General features: G+C 40.9%; 1 protein-coding gene across 3 annotated transcripts in view; it reads right to left on the reverse strand.

Moving 5' to 3' along the window:
- C4H1orf87 (chromosome 4 C1orf87 homolog) overlaps positions 1-17,427 on the reverse strand; it is a 42,979-nt gene that overhangs the window by 8,230 nt on the left and 17,322 nt on the right. For all 3 annotated transcript variants that reach the window (XM_053248063.1, XM_053248061.1, XM_053248062.1), the window contains exons 7-9: positions 15,948-16,083; positions 13,864-13,961; positions 987-1,057 (exon numbers count right to left, since the gene is read on the reverse strand). In XM_053248063.1, coding sequence (XP_053104038.1) covers positions 987-1,057; positions 13,864-13,961; positions 15,948-16,083 — 305 coding nt within the window. The remainder of the gene's footprint in view (positions 1-986; positions 1,058-13,863; positions 13,962-15,947; positions 16,084-17,427) is intronic.

Below are 17,427 nucleotides of genomic sequence, written 5' to 3' on the forward strand. Positions count from 1 at the left end.
CTCTCCCCCACTCTCTGAACCAAGACAAAATGTAGCAACTATTTCTTTCTCTTTGTTTTATATTTCTGCACATCCCTCCCTCATGCTACTTTGTGGATGGAGGCTGCTGTGTGAAGTCAAATGATCTGCTTTTCAGAATGTTGGACATTTTAGCTACAATGTATTTTCAGTTAAAGACTGTAATGCTTACAGTGTCAGTTTCTCTCCTGCTATTTCTTTGCCCTTCCTCCTTCTTAGTAGCTTCTGGGCAAGGAAAATGAAACCAACATGAACAGGGACCAATGTTTTGCTACTCATTCAGGACGTGCATCCTTAATATATTCCTTTCATTATGAATGGTTTTAAATTAAATAAGAGGGTCCAATTCAGCACAATGCTCATCTCAAAATAAATGCGCACACCTACTTCAAAATGGGCCCATGCATACATGCATGTGAATTGTGTCATCTGTAGGAGAATTATCAATGAACAAGGGAAAACTGATGGATATATAATTAATATACATGTTCAAATATACAGGCTACGTGTTTACATATTCAAAGTATCACTGCTATTGGAGGTAAAACCAATTCTCACATGCTGCAGCAGTGAATATCTTTCATTTGTTTACCACCTGTCTTGTCATCACTGTGCCCTGATATATGCAAGGCCACCTGAAATATTTTGGCACATAATGATAGTATGCCTAAAATATAAGTGAAGGCATATTACCAATACATATTATATTAATACTCTCCTGCGGTCCCTTTGCACGGCACAGAAGACACTGTTACCATTCTGAGGGATGTGTACAAGATCACGTACAAGGTTTATATTGAGCAGGACCACCACTTACCTATTCTAAAAAGGTGGCACTACCAATGAGTACTTCTGAACAGAACAGAACAGAATTTTATTCTATATAAATAAGGTATTATAACAAATATAAAATGGCATTGATTGTGTATACTTAGTTGTGACCAAATAATGGAAACTACATAGCTTACTTCTGCAGACAAGCAAAGCAGGATCGATCCCAGTCTGAACTTTCTTCAGAAACTCCACAAACATTTTCCATCTGCATAAAAGAAACATCTTGAAATTAAATGCACTATTTGAAAAGAAGACTTCAATTTCAATAGGTTCTCGACTCCACTTTCCCTTTTTCACTGTTATATAATGAATTGTACTCTCTCTTAATCCTGGTTGTCATGATGTACTAATCTGTTACCTTTTTCTGTTCTATTCATGTCTTCCCATGTTCTCCAGTTAATTGTTTTTTTCTGTTTCTAAACCTAGTCTTCTTCACTATGTCTTTCCCCCCCCACAAATTCTGGGTCTTTTCTGTAACTGGAAACTGGATCTTATTACCAGATTCTGTTATCTCTTTTACCTTTGATGCCTCTTTCTTTTCCATTGCTCCATGATCCATTGATGAGAACAGTAGGGTTGGCTTCCTCCTTTCTGGGTGTTGCTGCTATGTTCTCATGCAGTCTCTTCTCTCATTTCATTCCTTTGAGTCTCAATCTACCCATCTTACTCCTTTTAATGTATACACACTGCATAGCTTAGTTTCTACTTACCATCCAATGCCTCAGTTCTTTTGCTCCTTTCTCTCGATTTTTGCCCTTTTATGTTATATACTTTCCCATGTTCTTTGCTCACCTGGTACCAATAGTTTTGTCAAACGAACTGCTACACTGCCCCCTTTGTTGCTCCTTTTCACATAAATTCCTTTCAGTCATGGATCTACTTTTCCCAATCAGTTGGCCTAGTCCTATTCAAATGACCATGTAAAAACCCCATCTCTGCTTTGCTTTTCCCTGAGGTCTGCCTGAGATGACTTTTTCCCATCATCAATACTGTTTTTGTCCTATTTTCACTGGTTAATCAAGGTAGAACAGCTCTCAGCTTCAATGAAATTGCTCACATAACGTAAACCAGTTGTCATGGGACTGGAATTTTGTAGGAGCAAAGAGATGTGTGCTGGTAAATTGGAGAAGAGATGACCAAGGAGGTGATAGCACCAATTAGCATCCAAAAACAATATAAAGAGATAATATTCCAACAACTGACTAGAGATGATACCCAGCACTTATGCATGCCTTTACCACTGATGGACGTAGTAAACCAAGTGTCTTTGATAAATACCCAGTTCAGTAGATATCTCACTCTTGATAGTAATGAGAGTGAAGTCAGGTCATTTGTGGAAGGACATGAGTCTTGATATGTTTCTTTTGGACAACTACCAATCAGTTATGATAAATATAATCCTTTACCACTTGATAGTGGAAATAAGGATGGAATTAGCTCATTATCCAGAGACACTTGGATAATGTTGATTATTATTGGTAAATGTTGAAAGTTCTGACATTTACTCCTAATCTCTTAGAATATTAAGAATTGCCAATCTAGGTCAACTTCATAGACCTTCTGACATTTATTGTTAACATGTTTATAAACAGTTATGAACATAATTGTGTGACATAATTCCACAGTTACAAACTGTTTGGAATTCTCCACTGTTTTTTACAAGAAGCTGAAGCAACTATTAGACTAGTGGTCCACTTAGGCAGCACTGTCAATTAGGGATGTGCAAATTGATTTGCATTTGAATTGATTTGACTCAAATCTGGGTAATTCAAATGGTTCAAATTTGAATCAAATCACCTCTTAAAAGGGCTATTCAATCTGAATTCAAATTTAATTTTGGGAATTCAATTCAAATTCAATTCGAGAGCTATTTGGCACCTTAGTACAGGAGCATGCACAATGCCGTGGGATTTTTGTGATGAAAACAAACCACCTACACAGTACTCTTCAAAATACCTCAAAGAATAAGAAAAAACATGTTAGCAGTCTGAGAATCTGCTTTGACTGTCATGCTGATCTGTGAAAGTTGTTAATGAATAATTGAACAATGGATAATAAACATTTTGCATAAGTGACTTTTACTACAAGTTTTGCATACGTTACTTTTGACAAAAATAAGCTACGTTTGTACCTAATTAATATTACAGCATATGAAAAATGTTCATAATGAATTTAAAAGGGTTTTTTTGTGGCACTTCGGCACATCACATTATGTGTATTAATTTGCTTCTTCCTAGAGATCCTCGTTGTCGTCTTCCTCTAGACCCTTGTCCTCTGGATCTTCTTTCTTTATCATGTTGTCACAAGCATTCTCTTGGTTCTGTATATTTTGAGATGCACAGAAACAGATCAACCCTGCACAGGGTTGCACAGCAGATCAACCCTGTTTTACAACAGCTGCATCTTCCTCCCTGGCACCTGGAGTTCGTGTATCCACACCTCACCAACTGAAGTACACACTTTGGAGCTGAGAGTTGATCAGTCGTTATTGGTATCCAGACATCCCCTTCCATTTCCCAACCATACTTATCAGATGATGGGATTACATGCTTCACGATCATATTATTATTCCAAATGATTGCTTGACGGTGTGCTCATAGTATTATATGGTGTAATATATCTCTTGTAGGTGGAAGGCTCTCAGATTGGGCTTGTTTCTTGTTGTGGTGAACAGCCACCACCTTAACCTGTCAACCTGTGAGATCTGTGTAGGAGGCCAAGTAAACCTGACATAAAAATTCCTCAAGGGCAGCAAATGTTCCATGGTAGGGCAAGGTGATTGAGTGGGTGGTGGCCTCTCAGCTCCAGGCAGTTTTTGGATGTTGCAGATTATCTAGACCCATTTCAAACTGGTTTTCTTGTGTGCTATGGGGTTGAGCCTGCCTTGGTGGGCCTGAAGGATGATCCCCAACTGGCTATCAACAGAGGGAGAGTGACTGCTGATCCTTTTGGTTCTCTCTGTGGCTTTCGATACCATCGACCATGGTATCCTTCTGGACCGCCTGAGGGAGATGGGATTGCGTGGCACTGTTTTACAGTGGTTCTGCCCCCACCTCTCTGGTAGATTCCAGATGATTGCTGGGCTATGGCTATTACAAACTTTTGATGAACTAAATTTGCATATTCTTAATGGGGCAATGTATGGTGATTATCCGGCTGAATATACATATTGGTCTAGTGCTGGCTTTTCAACAATCGATAATATGGCTATCTCGCCTTCGCTTTTTTCTCAGCTGGTAAATTTTAGAATTGGCATCCGGTGTGAGAGATCCTAAATTTTGATACCTTACCTAAACTGGATGTGATTTGTACCCCCACTTCTGATCTGGAGGTTTGTCCCTCTCGGGTGAGATGGTTGGATAGTCTGGGTGCTAGGGTGGACTTCTTACAGACTTCTCATAACATTGATATGCTTTGCTCAGTTATACTATCCGGTGATTGTGAACTTGGGCCAGACTTTTTAAGATCTTATGAAAAATTATACAGGGCCTACAACCTATTTTTACTCTGCCAAAGCCTGGGAGAGCCGGTGGGATCTCTATAAGCTCCCATGGGTGGTTTGATGAGGAGTGTTCCAAAGCTAAACACCAACTTAATGCCGCCCTTTTAGTCCACAGAACTACTCTGACCTCCAACTCATTGGCTGAGGTGATGGATAAGAAGAAAGTTTATAAACTTCTTTTAAAGCATAAAAAGGGCGAAGCAGTTAAGGCTGACTGGAATCAATTAATTATGGCAGCTAAAGCTAGAAACGCTGCAGTCTTTTGGAGACTGATTACCTGTCAGTTACGATGCAATACTATTCATTTTGATTATGTAATTCCCCCATTAGTCTGGGAGCAAAATTTCACGAATTTATTCCGAAAGGTGGACGATTTGGTCTTCCATTCAACAGACACTTCGGCCCCATCATCGGACTGGCCTCCAGTGTCATGCAGTGAAATTAATGCTCTTATTACCCAGTTGAAAGCAGGTAAAGCCCCAGGTATTGACCATATTACCGCGGAGATTCTTAAGAGTAACATGGCTTGGTGGTCCCCTGTTTTAGCTTCCTATTCACTTTTATAGACCAAACTACTCAGATTCCGAGTGATTGGGGCATAGCGGTCATTATTCTTATCTACAAAAAGGGAGATAGGGGACTCCCAGAGAACTATCGCCCAATTAGTTTACTTAGTACTATTGCTAAACTCTATGCTAGGCATCTGTATGGTAAATTGGTGGATTGGTGCGACAGAGAAAACATTCTATCGGATGAGCAATTTGGATTTAGAGTGGATCGATCAGTTTTGGATCCGGCTTTAATCCTTCAACATCTTGTTGGGAAATATGTGCTTGCCCATAAGGCTGCCCTTTTTGCCGCCTTTATCGATTTTAGGGCTGCATTTGATTTGATCCCACGTGATAAATTATGGTCTAAGCTGTCTGAATCCACAATTGATCATCACCTTTTATGCCTCATTTGTAAGCTTCATGACAATTCTTGGATTAGAGTTGGTTGTTCAGATCTGGGCATCTTACTAAGGAAGTACTGGTATCTAGAGGAGTTAGACAGAGATGCATCCTGGCTCCCTTGCTGTTTAACCTATATATTAATTCTTTGATTGCTCACTTGAATCAACTGCATCATCACCCTCCTAAGTTAGGATCAAGACATTTATCCATTTTGCTTTATGCTGATGATGCGTTCATTCTATCGAGAACTCGAGTGGGTTTAAGGAGAGCTATGAGTGCCCTTGATGATTATTGTAAGTTGAATTTGTTGGAAGTTAATTGTTCCAAAACCAAAATTGTGGTATTTGCGAGGCACCGTAGTTTACACGCTGGTTCTTTAATGGAGTCCAACTTGAACAAGTGAAACAATTCAATATCTCAGGATTGTTTTTTCTGCTACTGGATCATGACTATTGCACAGAGATTATGTTATCCAGAGTGGAAGAAGAAGTGCTAATTTGATCCAGTCCTTCTTCCGCTCTAGAGGTGCTCAGTATGTTCCAGCAGCTATCAAACTATTTGATGCATAAAGTGCTCAGTTACTGTATGATGTTCAATTGGGGCTATACTCCAATTTTGAGAAAGTTGAGGCAATACCGTGTTTCCCCGAAAATAAGACAGTGTCTTATATTAATTTTAGCCCCCCAAAATGCACTAGGGCATATTAGCAGTACATCAGAAACTACTGCTAGGTCTTACTTTCGGGGTAGGTCTTACTTTCAGGGAAACAGGGTACAATCGACCTTTCTGAAAAACATCTTCCAAGTTCCTGGTTGTGCGCCCAGAGTAGTGCTGCGCCTTGAGGCAGGATTGATTAAGGTTGAAGCTTGGGCATGGTTTTTCATTTTGAATTATTGGCTCAAATTGATATTTAGGCCTATTGGTATTGTCTCATTGATTTTTCAAGATACTTATCGTTCAGCCTGGTTGGAAGCTATTGAAGGGAGATTGCAGTATTATGAATTTTCACCTGCAGCCATTCTTAGTTTGCTTTATGAGGAGGCTAGCGGCAGACTTAAGGAAAGGATTCTGGATGTGGAATCTGAGATTGACAGGAGTCAAATTCCTAGGGGTGTTTTCCTGAATGTTGAAACTGTAAGCTATTCTCCAGCTAGATATTTATCTCTTCTTACAGTACCTAAATTTCATAGGGCTTTAACTTTGGCCCATTGTAACGCCATGAATACAGCTCTGCTGCAGGGGAGATTCAAAAATACTCCTTATCATTGTCGTGTTTGTCCGTGTGGATCGGGAGAAGTTGAGACAATGACTCATGTCCTTTTGTATTGCCAATTTTCCGGTGACATTAGGAAGAAATATATTTCACCTCAACTTATCCTTTTTCCAGGATTAACTGAAATGGACTATTTAAATTTAATTTTAAAGGATTGTAAAGAGGAGAATTTACTCAATGTTGCTAAATTCTGTTATATTTGTGGTGTTCAGAATGAAGTTGTTAATTCTAAATGATTTATTTTTGTAATTCTGGCCATTGGCTGTACTAATAAAGACTAAAGCACAAGGCCCCATACTGTCTCCAATGCTCTTTAACATCTACATGAAACCACTGGGAGAGATCATTAGGAGGTTTGGTGCAGGGTGTTATCAATATGCTAATGACACCCAGACACATCTTCCCTAAATGCCTGCTCGGAGGCGGTAATTGGCTGGATGAGGGATAAAAAATCGGTCCCTGATTTCCGAGAGGTTCAGGGCTCTCAGACCTGCAAAAGGGCCTTTTCAGTTGCTGCCCCACTTCTTTGCAACTCTCTTCCCCTCCAGATTTGTTTAGCCCCTTCCTTACTGATTTTCAAATCTCTATTGAAGACTTTTCTTTTTCACCAGGCTTTTGTCCTGTAGTTTACCTATTTGTTTTTTGTTAGTTACTTTAGTTTTTCATTTAGAATGCAATTTTTAATGTTGCCTTGTTTGCATATTTTTGTGCACTGCCTGGAGTCTTTGGAGTGGGCGGTATATTAAGTGTTTCTAATAAAATAAAATAAACAAACAAACTGAAGTTGAATCCAAATAAGATGGAGGTACTGACTGCGTGGGGATGAATCTTACCCAAGAGTTGGTTTAGATCTGCCTGTTTTGGATGGGTTTACACATCTCCCTTGAAAGATCAGGTACGTAGCTTGGGAGTGCTCTTGGACTCAAAGCTCTCCCTGGTTTCTCAGGCTGAGGTGGTGGCCAGCAAAGCATATTATCAGCTTTGGCTGATATGTCAGCTACAACTATTTCTAGAGGTAAATGTCTTTAAAACAGTGGTACATATTTATTTATTTATTTATTTATTTGATTTTATTTATATACCGCCCTTCCAAAATGGCTCAGGTAACCATTTTGCTGGTAACCTCCAGACTTGACTACTGTAATGCGCTCTATGTGGGGCTGCTTTTGTACGTAGTCCAGAAACTACAATTGGTACAGAATGCAGCAGCCAGATTGGTCTTTGGGACAACATGAAGGGACCCTATAACACCAGTTTGGGCTACCCCAGGGCTTTGGAATATGCCCCCTGCTGAAATAAGAGCATCTCCTTCTCTGTTTGTTTTCAGGAAGACCATCAAGACTCTCTTGTTTTCTCAAGCTTTTAATTAGAACTAGCTTAACCTGTGAAGAGCATCTGCATACTAGTAACTGATTGCTCCCCTAACCCCCTGCCACAGCCCCCCTCACCTCAGAGATCTCTCCACCCTCACCTGAGTTGCACTCCTGCTCCTCCTCCTCCTCCATCCTGTTGCTTCCATCCCCTTCACCCCTCTTGGTCACTCCTCAATCCATTTACTCCACCCCCTCACCCCTCTTGGTCACGGCTGCAGCATTGCTGGCACCTATTGGCCATGCTGCAGCCCCCTATCCCCAGAGACCTTCCCACCCTCACTTAAGTCTTGCTCCTGCTCCTCCCTACAGGAGCAGCAGCAGCAGCAGCGGTTCACCAGGCCCTTCCTCACTGCTGCCACTATTGTGGCTGCTCATTCCTTTCAGGCCACTGACAGGCCTGGGCCCGTTCTTTGCCTGCCTGCCTCCCTCCGCCAATGGCCTCGGTAGCCCCAAACAGCAGAAGTGGCTGACTGGGCCCTTCCTTGCTGCTGCCATTGCTATGGCTGCTCATTCCCTTCAGGTCATTGACAGGCTCGGGCCCATCCCTCGCCCTTCCTTCTTTCTCTCTTCCCCTCTCTTCTTTCTCCCCTCTTCCTGAGTTAACATATCTTGTTCATCTTGTTTCCTCATCTAATTCACACAATGGTAGCCTCTTTCTCCTGAAGGGGCTCTTTCCTCTCTCATGACTCCTCTCTTCGCAGACCCCTGTCCACTCTCCTTTTATATAGAGAGAGTCCTCTCCTCTGTCAAGAACATCTTCCAACCAGTAACAGTTGAATTCCAACTGACTTTAACCATCACATGATCCTCCTCCTTGTCTGCCTATGGAATCCTCACTGCCCAATCATCACAGTGCCACAGGCTCATCCTCCCTATCTGCATATGGAATCCCCACTGCCCAATCACCATGGTGCTTCTGCTCTCACAGGCTCCTTCCTCTATTTGCATATGGAATCCCCACTGCCCAATCACCACGGTGTCACTGGCTCCTCCTCCCTATCAGCATATGGAATCCCCACTGCTCAATAAGGTGCTTATGCTCATGAACTTCACGAGAGCTGCCACACACGGAGCCTAGAGTTCTGAAACTGAGCACACACCTAAACCAAGATGTCAGGACTCTGTATATTTTTATTTCAAGGAAATTGGTATATACTTCAGATTTTAATGAATTTTTTCCATACTACAGTAAACCTGTCAGAAAGAGTTATCTCTATCCATAGAGTACCTCACATCTAGTGAAAGTGGAACTAACTGTTACATCTGAATAAACAAACAACAATTTTTCTTTTACAAATGCAATATGCTCAAGTTGGTTTGTGATCCAAAAGGTCTGCATGAAAACTGTGAAACAAGGGGCATGTGTTGTGGTTTTAGCAATAGCAATAGCACTTACATTTATATACCACTCTATAGCCGGAGCTCTCTAAGCAGTTTACAATGATTTTAGCATATTGCCCCCAACATTCTGGGTACTCATTTTACCGACCTCGGAAGGATGGAAGGCTGAGTCAACCTTGAGCCCCTGATCAGGATCGAACTTGTAACCTTCTGGTTACAGGGCGGCAGTTTTACCACTGTGCCACCAGGGGCTCATTTCACCATAAACCACCCCCACCTTATGGATGCACTATATGTTCACGTTGGTTTTGAATTTTAACTGTGGAGAAAGGGAAACTTGTGTCCCAGTTAGTTTGTGAATGGTCAAGAAACTGTGTGAATCCACTGGGACCTGCATAGTCTTCCCCCTCCTTTTGGCAAATGCACTCTGGCCCAGAACTGTGGGTTTGTGATGAATAATCAAGGAGCTGTATGGATCCTGTATGGATGTATGGTTGTGTAGTCCTTTCCCCGTAAATGAACTCTGGCCAAGTCCTGTGGGTTTATGGTGAAATGCATATATATGGAAAGGATGCTTATTTTGCGGTGGTGGTGGTAGGGGGAGGGGGTAACCTCCGAAAGGTTCGGAGTCCAAAATTACCTAGCTGCACCTCTGCTGGAAATCAAACTGCTGTCTCTTAAATGGTTAAATGGCAGGTAATCTGTCATGAGCTGGGGATAGGATCCTGTGCACCTGTGGCAATGGGCAACTAACTATGTAACTAATTAAGCAATTCTACTTTAATTTAAAAATTGTAGTCAAAACGCTCCTGTTTGCATGTAAAAAGAAAGTGGTAAAGAAATCTATGGACTTTCTCTTCCAGTTGTTCATCTATCTATCTAATCATTTTAACATATTTTTATACCGCCCAAAACTTACGTCTCTGGGTGGTTAATTTATCTTTCTGTGTCCTTCCTATTCTCTTTCTTTGACAGGATAATGAGAGGGCATTACTTTGTGCAATGGGATTAATCTTACATGGCTACAATAACTCATGATGGGTTATTGATCTTAAGTACATTTAATCACATAGTGGCTCAGTGATAGATTTTTGCTAATTATTGAGGAGTTGTATTCACAGTGAGAGCTGAGATTAAAATGGACTATGCATAAATTTCTGTCCCCACCCCCGCCTTTAGATTTTTTTTTGTTAAATCAGAAATTATGATATAATTCTGAATATTATCAAGTGTCACAGAAAGATATTTGCTAAGTGTTTTTGTTATATTAATTTGCAGGAGATAGTTTTAGCCATGACAGCATGCATTTGCAACTTATCAGGTTTTAAATCCACAATTTAGGTCAATATAGAGACTTAGAATTATGCTATGTTGAGGTCAATGCACTATAATAAGGGTTTCCAATCTTTTTTGTTACAAGTGGACCCCTTCTGTCTAAAACCTTCAGCTCAAATATCCCATGGAGATGTTTGTGTATGTGTATGTGTGCACATTATTCTCTCTCTCTCTCTCTCTCTCTCTCCCCCATCCAATTCACAAATTAAATTCAGCACTTGTACAAGTGTATAGTGTACACAGGTACAGGCCTGTACACAGTTACAGTTATTCACACGTTATGTTGAACTAGGGATGTGCACTGGTTTTTGTGGTTCTGTTCTAATCAGTTCTAAGTTCTAACTGAACTTGAACCAGTTCTACTGGTTTGGGTTCTAAACTGTTAAAACCAGCCCATGGTTCACTTTGAATTAGCCCATTGACCATGGTATCTTTCTGGGTCACCTGAGGGAGGTGGGATTGAGTGGCACTGTTTGACAGTGGTTCTATTCCTAGCTATCGGGTAGATTCCAGATGGTATCTCTCAGAGACTGCTACTCTGCAAAGCAAGAATTAAAGTACAGAGTTCCACAGTAGACATACTCCATACTGTCTACAGTGCTTTTGAACATCTGCATGAAACCTCTGGGTGAGATCATCAGGAGGTTTGGTGTAGGGTGTTATCAATATGCTGATGACACCCAGATCTATTTCCCAATATCGACCTTATCGGGAAATGGCATAACTTCCCTAAATGCCTGCCTGGAGGTGGTAATGGGCTAGATGAGGGATAACAAACTGAAGTTGAACCCAAATAAGACAGAAGTACTGACTGTGGGTGGATCGGAACCCAAGAGATGGTTTAGATCTGCCTGTTCTAGATGGAGTTGCACTCCCCCTGAAACTAGGGAAGTGCCAACCAGCTCAAAATAGAGCCAATTCATGTTTGACCAGCACCTGAACTGTAGCGAACTGGACCTGGTTTAGTTCAATAATGGACTGAACTGGCCGGTTTGGACCGGATTGAATCTCTACCAGCAAAGAGGAGTCTCTTGAGGATTCCCTTTTACCAGCAAAGGGACTTGGGGGCAGTTTCCTAAGCACAGAGGGGAGAAATGAGAAGTACTTACAAGTCGTGCCAGCAGAGACAGTAGTGGCAGCTGCTGTGGCCATGGGAGAGGCGGTGGTGGCTCCCCTTACCCCCACTGGCCTCTCTCTAAGTCTCCTGGGCTGGCAGAGGCCCATTTCGGGTCTTTCACAACCTCTTTCGGGCCTCTGTGCAGGCATGGAAGCAATTTCTGTGACCTACACACATGTACACAGGCTATTTGTGTGACCATGCAAATAGCCTGTGCGCATGTGTGGAGGTCACAAAATGGCCTCCACATCTGTTCAGAGGCCTGAAATGGGCTGTCACCAGCCCAGGAGGCGGGAGGGGGGAGGCTGGTGTGGCCAGGGGATCCGCTGCCACATCCCATGGCCACTGCAGCCTCTGCCACAGCTGCTGGCACAACTTGTACATACTTCTCTTTACTCCCCTCTACTTTACTCAACTTAGAGAAACGCCCCCCCTCACCCCTTTACCAGTAAAGGGGAATACTCACACATTATGTCACAGGATCAATTTCTTCCATGTCACCTTTAATATCCTAAGAAATGGGCAAAAATGTGGCAGAAAGTCTCCAGATGTATATGGCGATGTCAGGTATCACAATGTACTGTAGATGTGCATGAGATAAATACTTTCCTCAAGGTAAAGTGGCAGGCATAGCAGCAGAAATTATCTATAAAAGGCATGTATTCATTGGGGGTTTTGCCAGCAACATGGGGTAAACTTGGTGCCAGAAAGTACCAGAAACTGAAGCCACTGGAAGGCTTTTAAAAGCAGGACAGTCAAGAACTATTAGTAGCTTACTTTGTTCCTCTTGAATATCATGCTAACTTATACAATTAATGGTAAAATCTCATCACTTCCTGTAGGGAGGCAGTTCGCTCATGGGATGTCGTATAAATGTCCAAGCACTGGCATGATGGGACAACTCACCCTTCATACCAGTGCTAAAGTATGAACCCATACTTTTTGCAACAATTTATTTCAGTGCTCTTGTGCTTGTACTTCTTTTCCATCCATTGTGTGGCAGAGCTGTGCCAAATAAAGACCACTGCAAGGTAAGTGTAGTCCTTATCTCATAGGGGCAGGGTAAAATAATGTTGATCTTCCTTCTTGCATGACATCCTACATGAGCTGGTAGAGTGCAGTGGCCAAGAAACTGAGCTACAAATCCACAAGTCCCCACTTTGAATCTTGCTTCTGGCAAGAACTGACTACTTTACCTTAGGCAGTGCATTCCCTCTCAGCCTCAGGCCCCCACCTGCAAGATGAGGACCAACTTTCCTTACACAGTGTGTTGTAAAGATTTCAATAAGACAGTGATCTTCATTATTTTTCTTGCCACTTGGACAACAAGTCTTCAGTGTGAGAACGATGTTCCCATTGTGCTAATGTGCTGATCTCTGCACAGTACTGCACCTTTCTCAGAACTGGTATGACTCTTTAAGAGATGGAGCCCTCCCTTAAGGGCTGCATGGGGAAAGTGCTGGAAAGTACTACACTTCCCAGCGCAGCATGCACACTTTCCAAGATGGTGCAGCTCAAGAAGACTCCATTTCCCTTAAAGGAACCACGTCAGCAAAGAGTAGTACTACATGGTGGGAATGGTAATCTATGCATGGTGCTAGAGGGACTGTGCAGAGTGTTCAGCTTTGGCCAAAGCTTCAGACAGGCCCAACAGACAATTAGTCAGGGGGGTGCACATGTGTTGATGGGGACTGCCATCAATGACAGTCTGACATACAATGACGTACACTGACAATAAGACTGACAATAAGATAAGGGGACAATAAGATAAGGGGACTGACATACAGTGACGTACACTGCAATAAGATAACACTTGTGAAGTATTTCAATCACTTGGAAATGTTATACAGATGTTAAGTATTAACAATCTTTTGGGTCCATAGAAGCCAGACTTGCAGTGACTATAAAGAATTTAAGCTATGTGCAGATTTTGGGAATTTGGGTAGAATGAGTCAGTTGTTTCCCATTCCAGATGCACAGGATTATCCTTCATCTCCAACAACACAAGTCACAACTTGTACTGTCGTGGTTTATGCTAGTCCAGAAGATCAAAATTCAGGAGTCATGCGCTTTAATAAAGGAAGCATCTCACTTACTCCACATTAATTAAAACTCACCGTATTCTGCCCCTTCTACCAAACTCATAGGTGCTAACCAAAGTTTCCAGCATCCCAGGATGTAGAGTTAATCTGTGCTGCTGGCAAATAATCTCTGTCTGCAAATAAGATATGATTTATTGTTCAACGATACAAATACGTCACAAAATAAGAGAAGTGGTTCACAAGAACTGAGATTTATTATGAACTAGAAAAGTACCCATCAGTTTGACTGGCCCTATTATAGTAAAATGTACACTGTCCTCTTCCCTGGGAATCTGTACACCTATAAGGCAAATTCTGCCTATTACTTCCTTTTAAATGGGCATTGCATTAGATTAAGCCAACTATTAGATTGGGATCTTGTTTTTTCTCTATCCATCTTTCTCTGCTGCAAGATTCCACCTTTTATTTTATATAAAAAAATGAGAAGCTAAGTGGTATGTTGTAGGAGATAAGCTTAATCTTATGTACACTCTAGGCCTGAGCAAATTTGCATTTGAAAATTTGGATTTTATCCAAAATTGCAACAAACTGGTAAAAATAGGTAAAATCTGAATCCATTTTTTAAATTTGATGAGTAAAGTCAAAATTAATTCTGAAATATTAAAGTTAATTTCAGAAATACTTTGGAATATCAGAATTAGCAAAATGGAATCAGATATTTCCCCATAGAGGTGAATTGAGAAATAGAAAGAAAATTACTAAAAACCACCAGTTGGTCCTTGAGCCCTTAAACATGTCACACTTGTGGAGAAGGAGGCCAGGGACCTCTGTGGTGAATTTGAAGGTAATTGGTCAATCCCTGATTTTTGGTGAATTTTTGAATTTTTTTTAAATGGCAAAAAATGGTTAAATCTGGCTTTTTCCCCCAAGCCAGAACTTTACAAAAACTTCTGAAATGGAAGACCCTCTCCTTGGACCATCATTCTACCAGCATGTGGAGGAATTTGCCCTTTGCCTTCATGAAAAGGGGTAATGGCATGCCCCTTTTGCCCCCACCTCCCATTTATATTTCTGGAATAGATGAACATACAGTTATAAAATCTGGCACATATAAAGTCTACATTGGCAGGACTCTGTGTATTTTTTTTTTCCAATGCTATGGATCAATCCCCTGATTTGTGGTGAATTTTTGGGGAAAAACCAACCCTTTAAATGGCTAAAAATGGTGAAATCTGGCTTGTTTCAAGCCAGAACTTTGCAAAAGGTTCTGGATCTGAAGCCCTTCATAGCACCATAATTCCACACCAGGTGGAGGAACAAGGACATTCCTTTGATTTTATATTAATTTTTGTCTTCCCCATTGCAGAAGCATTCAGTCAGTAAAAGTGAAAGTACTTTGAATATTTCTTTTTTTTATGGTTAGAAAGAATTTTCCCCTTCCCCATCTAGCAATTAAGGGATGAAAAGATATTAAGTCTTTTTAATCCCTTTTAAAAGGTCTGCCTGTTCCTACAATGGGGAAGATAAAAATTAATATAAATCAAAGGAATGTGTCCTTTTCACCATTTTTTTACTATTTTAACAAAAACTCAGAAATTCACAAAAAATCAGGGGTTTGACCAATTATTTACAAATTGACAATAGGGAGCCTTGTCCTACTTCCCCACATGTGTGGCACATTTCAAGGCTCTAGAACAAAGCAGAGTTTCCCCCCACATTGTCCATTATGGGGGAAAATAAAAAATTAAATCAGAATTCAGATTTAAAATCTGATCCTATATCTGATATCACCAGAACCCATAGAATCTGAATCCAATATTGTCAAATTCAGATTGGGACAAATGTGAATCCAAATTTTCTGAACATGAAAAGGACTAGTATACTCCATGCTTATAACGTTTGATATCAGTCAAGTCCACACATAATGCGCCATGTTCATATCCCTTAAGCCAAATTTTCCAGACTGCATTCTTCTTCATTTCTCAATTATTTATTTGAGATATGCCATGCCAAGGATTTTGACAGAAAATTTCAATACAATTGACAGAAAATGGTACTGAAATAATAAATAATAAATTAAAATTCATTACATTCTTATATTTTAGAGAGTGCTCTCTGTGAACATACAGCTAAACTCATGAACCATGACAACTATTCACCTCTGAGAGTGAAAGAAGACCTGAGCATGTTTTGTCTTGTTGTAGAAAACTCAGACTTAACTTTCCAAAGTCCAGCTCTCCACGTTCCTTCAATATTTGCTTCAAGGCCTGGAATGCAACTCCGGGAGTCCAAGAACTGTAGAAAGATAATTCATACAATGAAGATTATATTAGATAGGCAACACCTTTTAGCATTGTTAACAGTCATATGTTATTTCACTCCTGACACAAACATCACTGGATGTTTTGCAAGTATTCTGCAAAAATATCTAGCTAAAATGTTAATAGGGCAATTTAATCAGCAATCGAAAGCACAATTATAGAAGTACTATGAAGTGAAAAAGGACTAGAAGTGAAAGAAAACAATGGAGAAATATGGAATCTGTTAACATCTCGATGTGCATAGGCATACTTTGCAGTTCACTCATGTTGCTACAGCAGCTTCCTTGCAACACAGTAGGATGATTCTGCCTGTAATCCTATAATCTTCTCCATATACTGTGGGTGGAGCTGCCATTATGAAGCTACTTGTGGCTGTTTGGAAGGCTCTTAGAATGGCACATAGGTACACTACCTCTGACCCTGCTCTCTTTTCATCTTCTGTAAATGGTTTTTAACATCACTATTTATTATTTATTTATTATTTATTTATCATATTTGTACACCGCCCAAAACCTACGTCTCTGGGCAGTTTACAACAAGATTAAAAGTAAAACATTAATTAAAAACAAAAACAAAAAAGTTTAAAAGCAAGAAATTTAAAACGCAATTTTAAATTTTAAAACAATATTCTAAAAACAATATTAAAATAATCAAGACAATATTAGTTAAAAGTCTGGGTGAAGAAATAAGTCTTTAGAGACTTTTAAAAAGATGTCAGAGATGGGGAGGCTCTTATTTCACTAGGGAGAGCATTCCAAAGCCTCGGGGCAGCAACAGAAAAGGCCCGTTCCTGAGTAGCCACCAGACGAGCTTTTGGCAAATGCAGACGGACCTCTCCTGATGATCTCAATGGGTGGTGGGGTTCATAACGAAGAAGACGTTCTCTTAAAAACCCAGGGCCCAAGCTGTTTAGGGCTTTATAGGGTACGACCAACACCTTGTATTTTGCCCAGAAACCTATTGGCAACCAGTTTAACTCCTTCAATATGGGAGTAATATGGTCTCTCCTAGATGACCCAGAGACCATCCTGGCTGCCGCATTCTGGACCAACTGTAGTTTCTGGACTACGTACAAGGGCAGCCCCACATAGAGTGCATTGCAGTAATCCAGTCTGGAGGTTACCAGCAGATGTACCACTGTTTTGAGGACGTTTAACTCAAGAAATTGATGTAGCTGGCATATCAGCCGAAACTGATAGAAGACACTTCTGGCCGCTGTCTCAACCTGGGACACCAAGGAGAGACTTAGATCCAGAAGCACCCCTAGACTGCATACCTGTTCCTTCTGGGGAAGTGTGACCTCATCCAGAACAGGCAG

The sequence above is a fragment of the Hemicordylus capensis genome, chromosome 4 (assembly GCF_027244095.1).
Source record: "Hemicordylus capensis ecotype Gifberg chromosome 4, rHemCap1.1.pri, whole genome shotgun sequence".
Lineage (NCBI taxonomy): Eukaryota > Metazoa > Chordata > Lepidosauria > Squamata > Cordylidae > Hemicordylus > Hemicordylus capensis.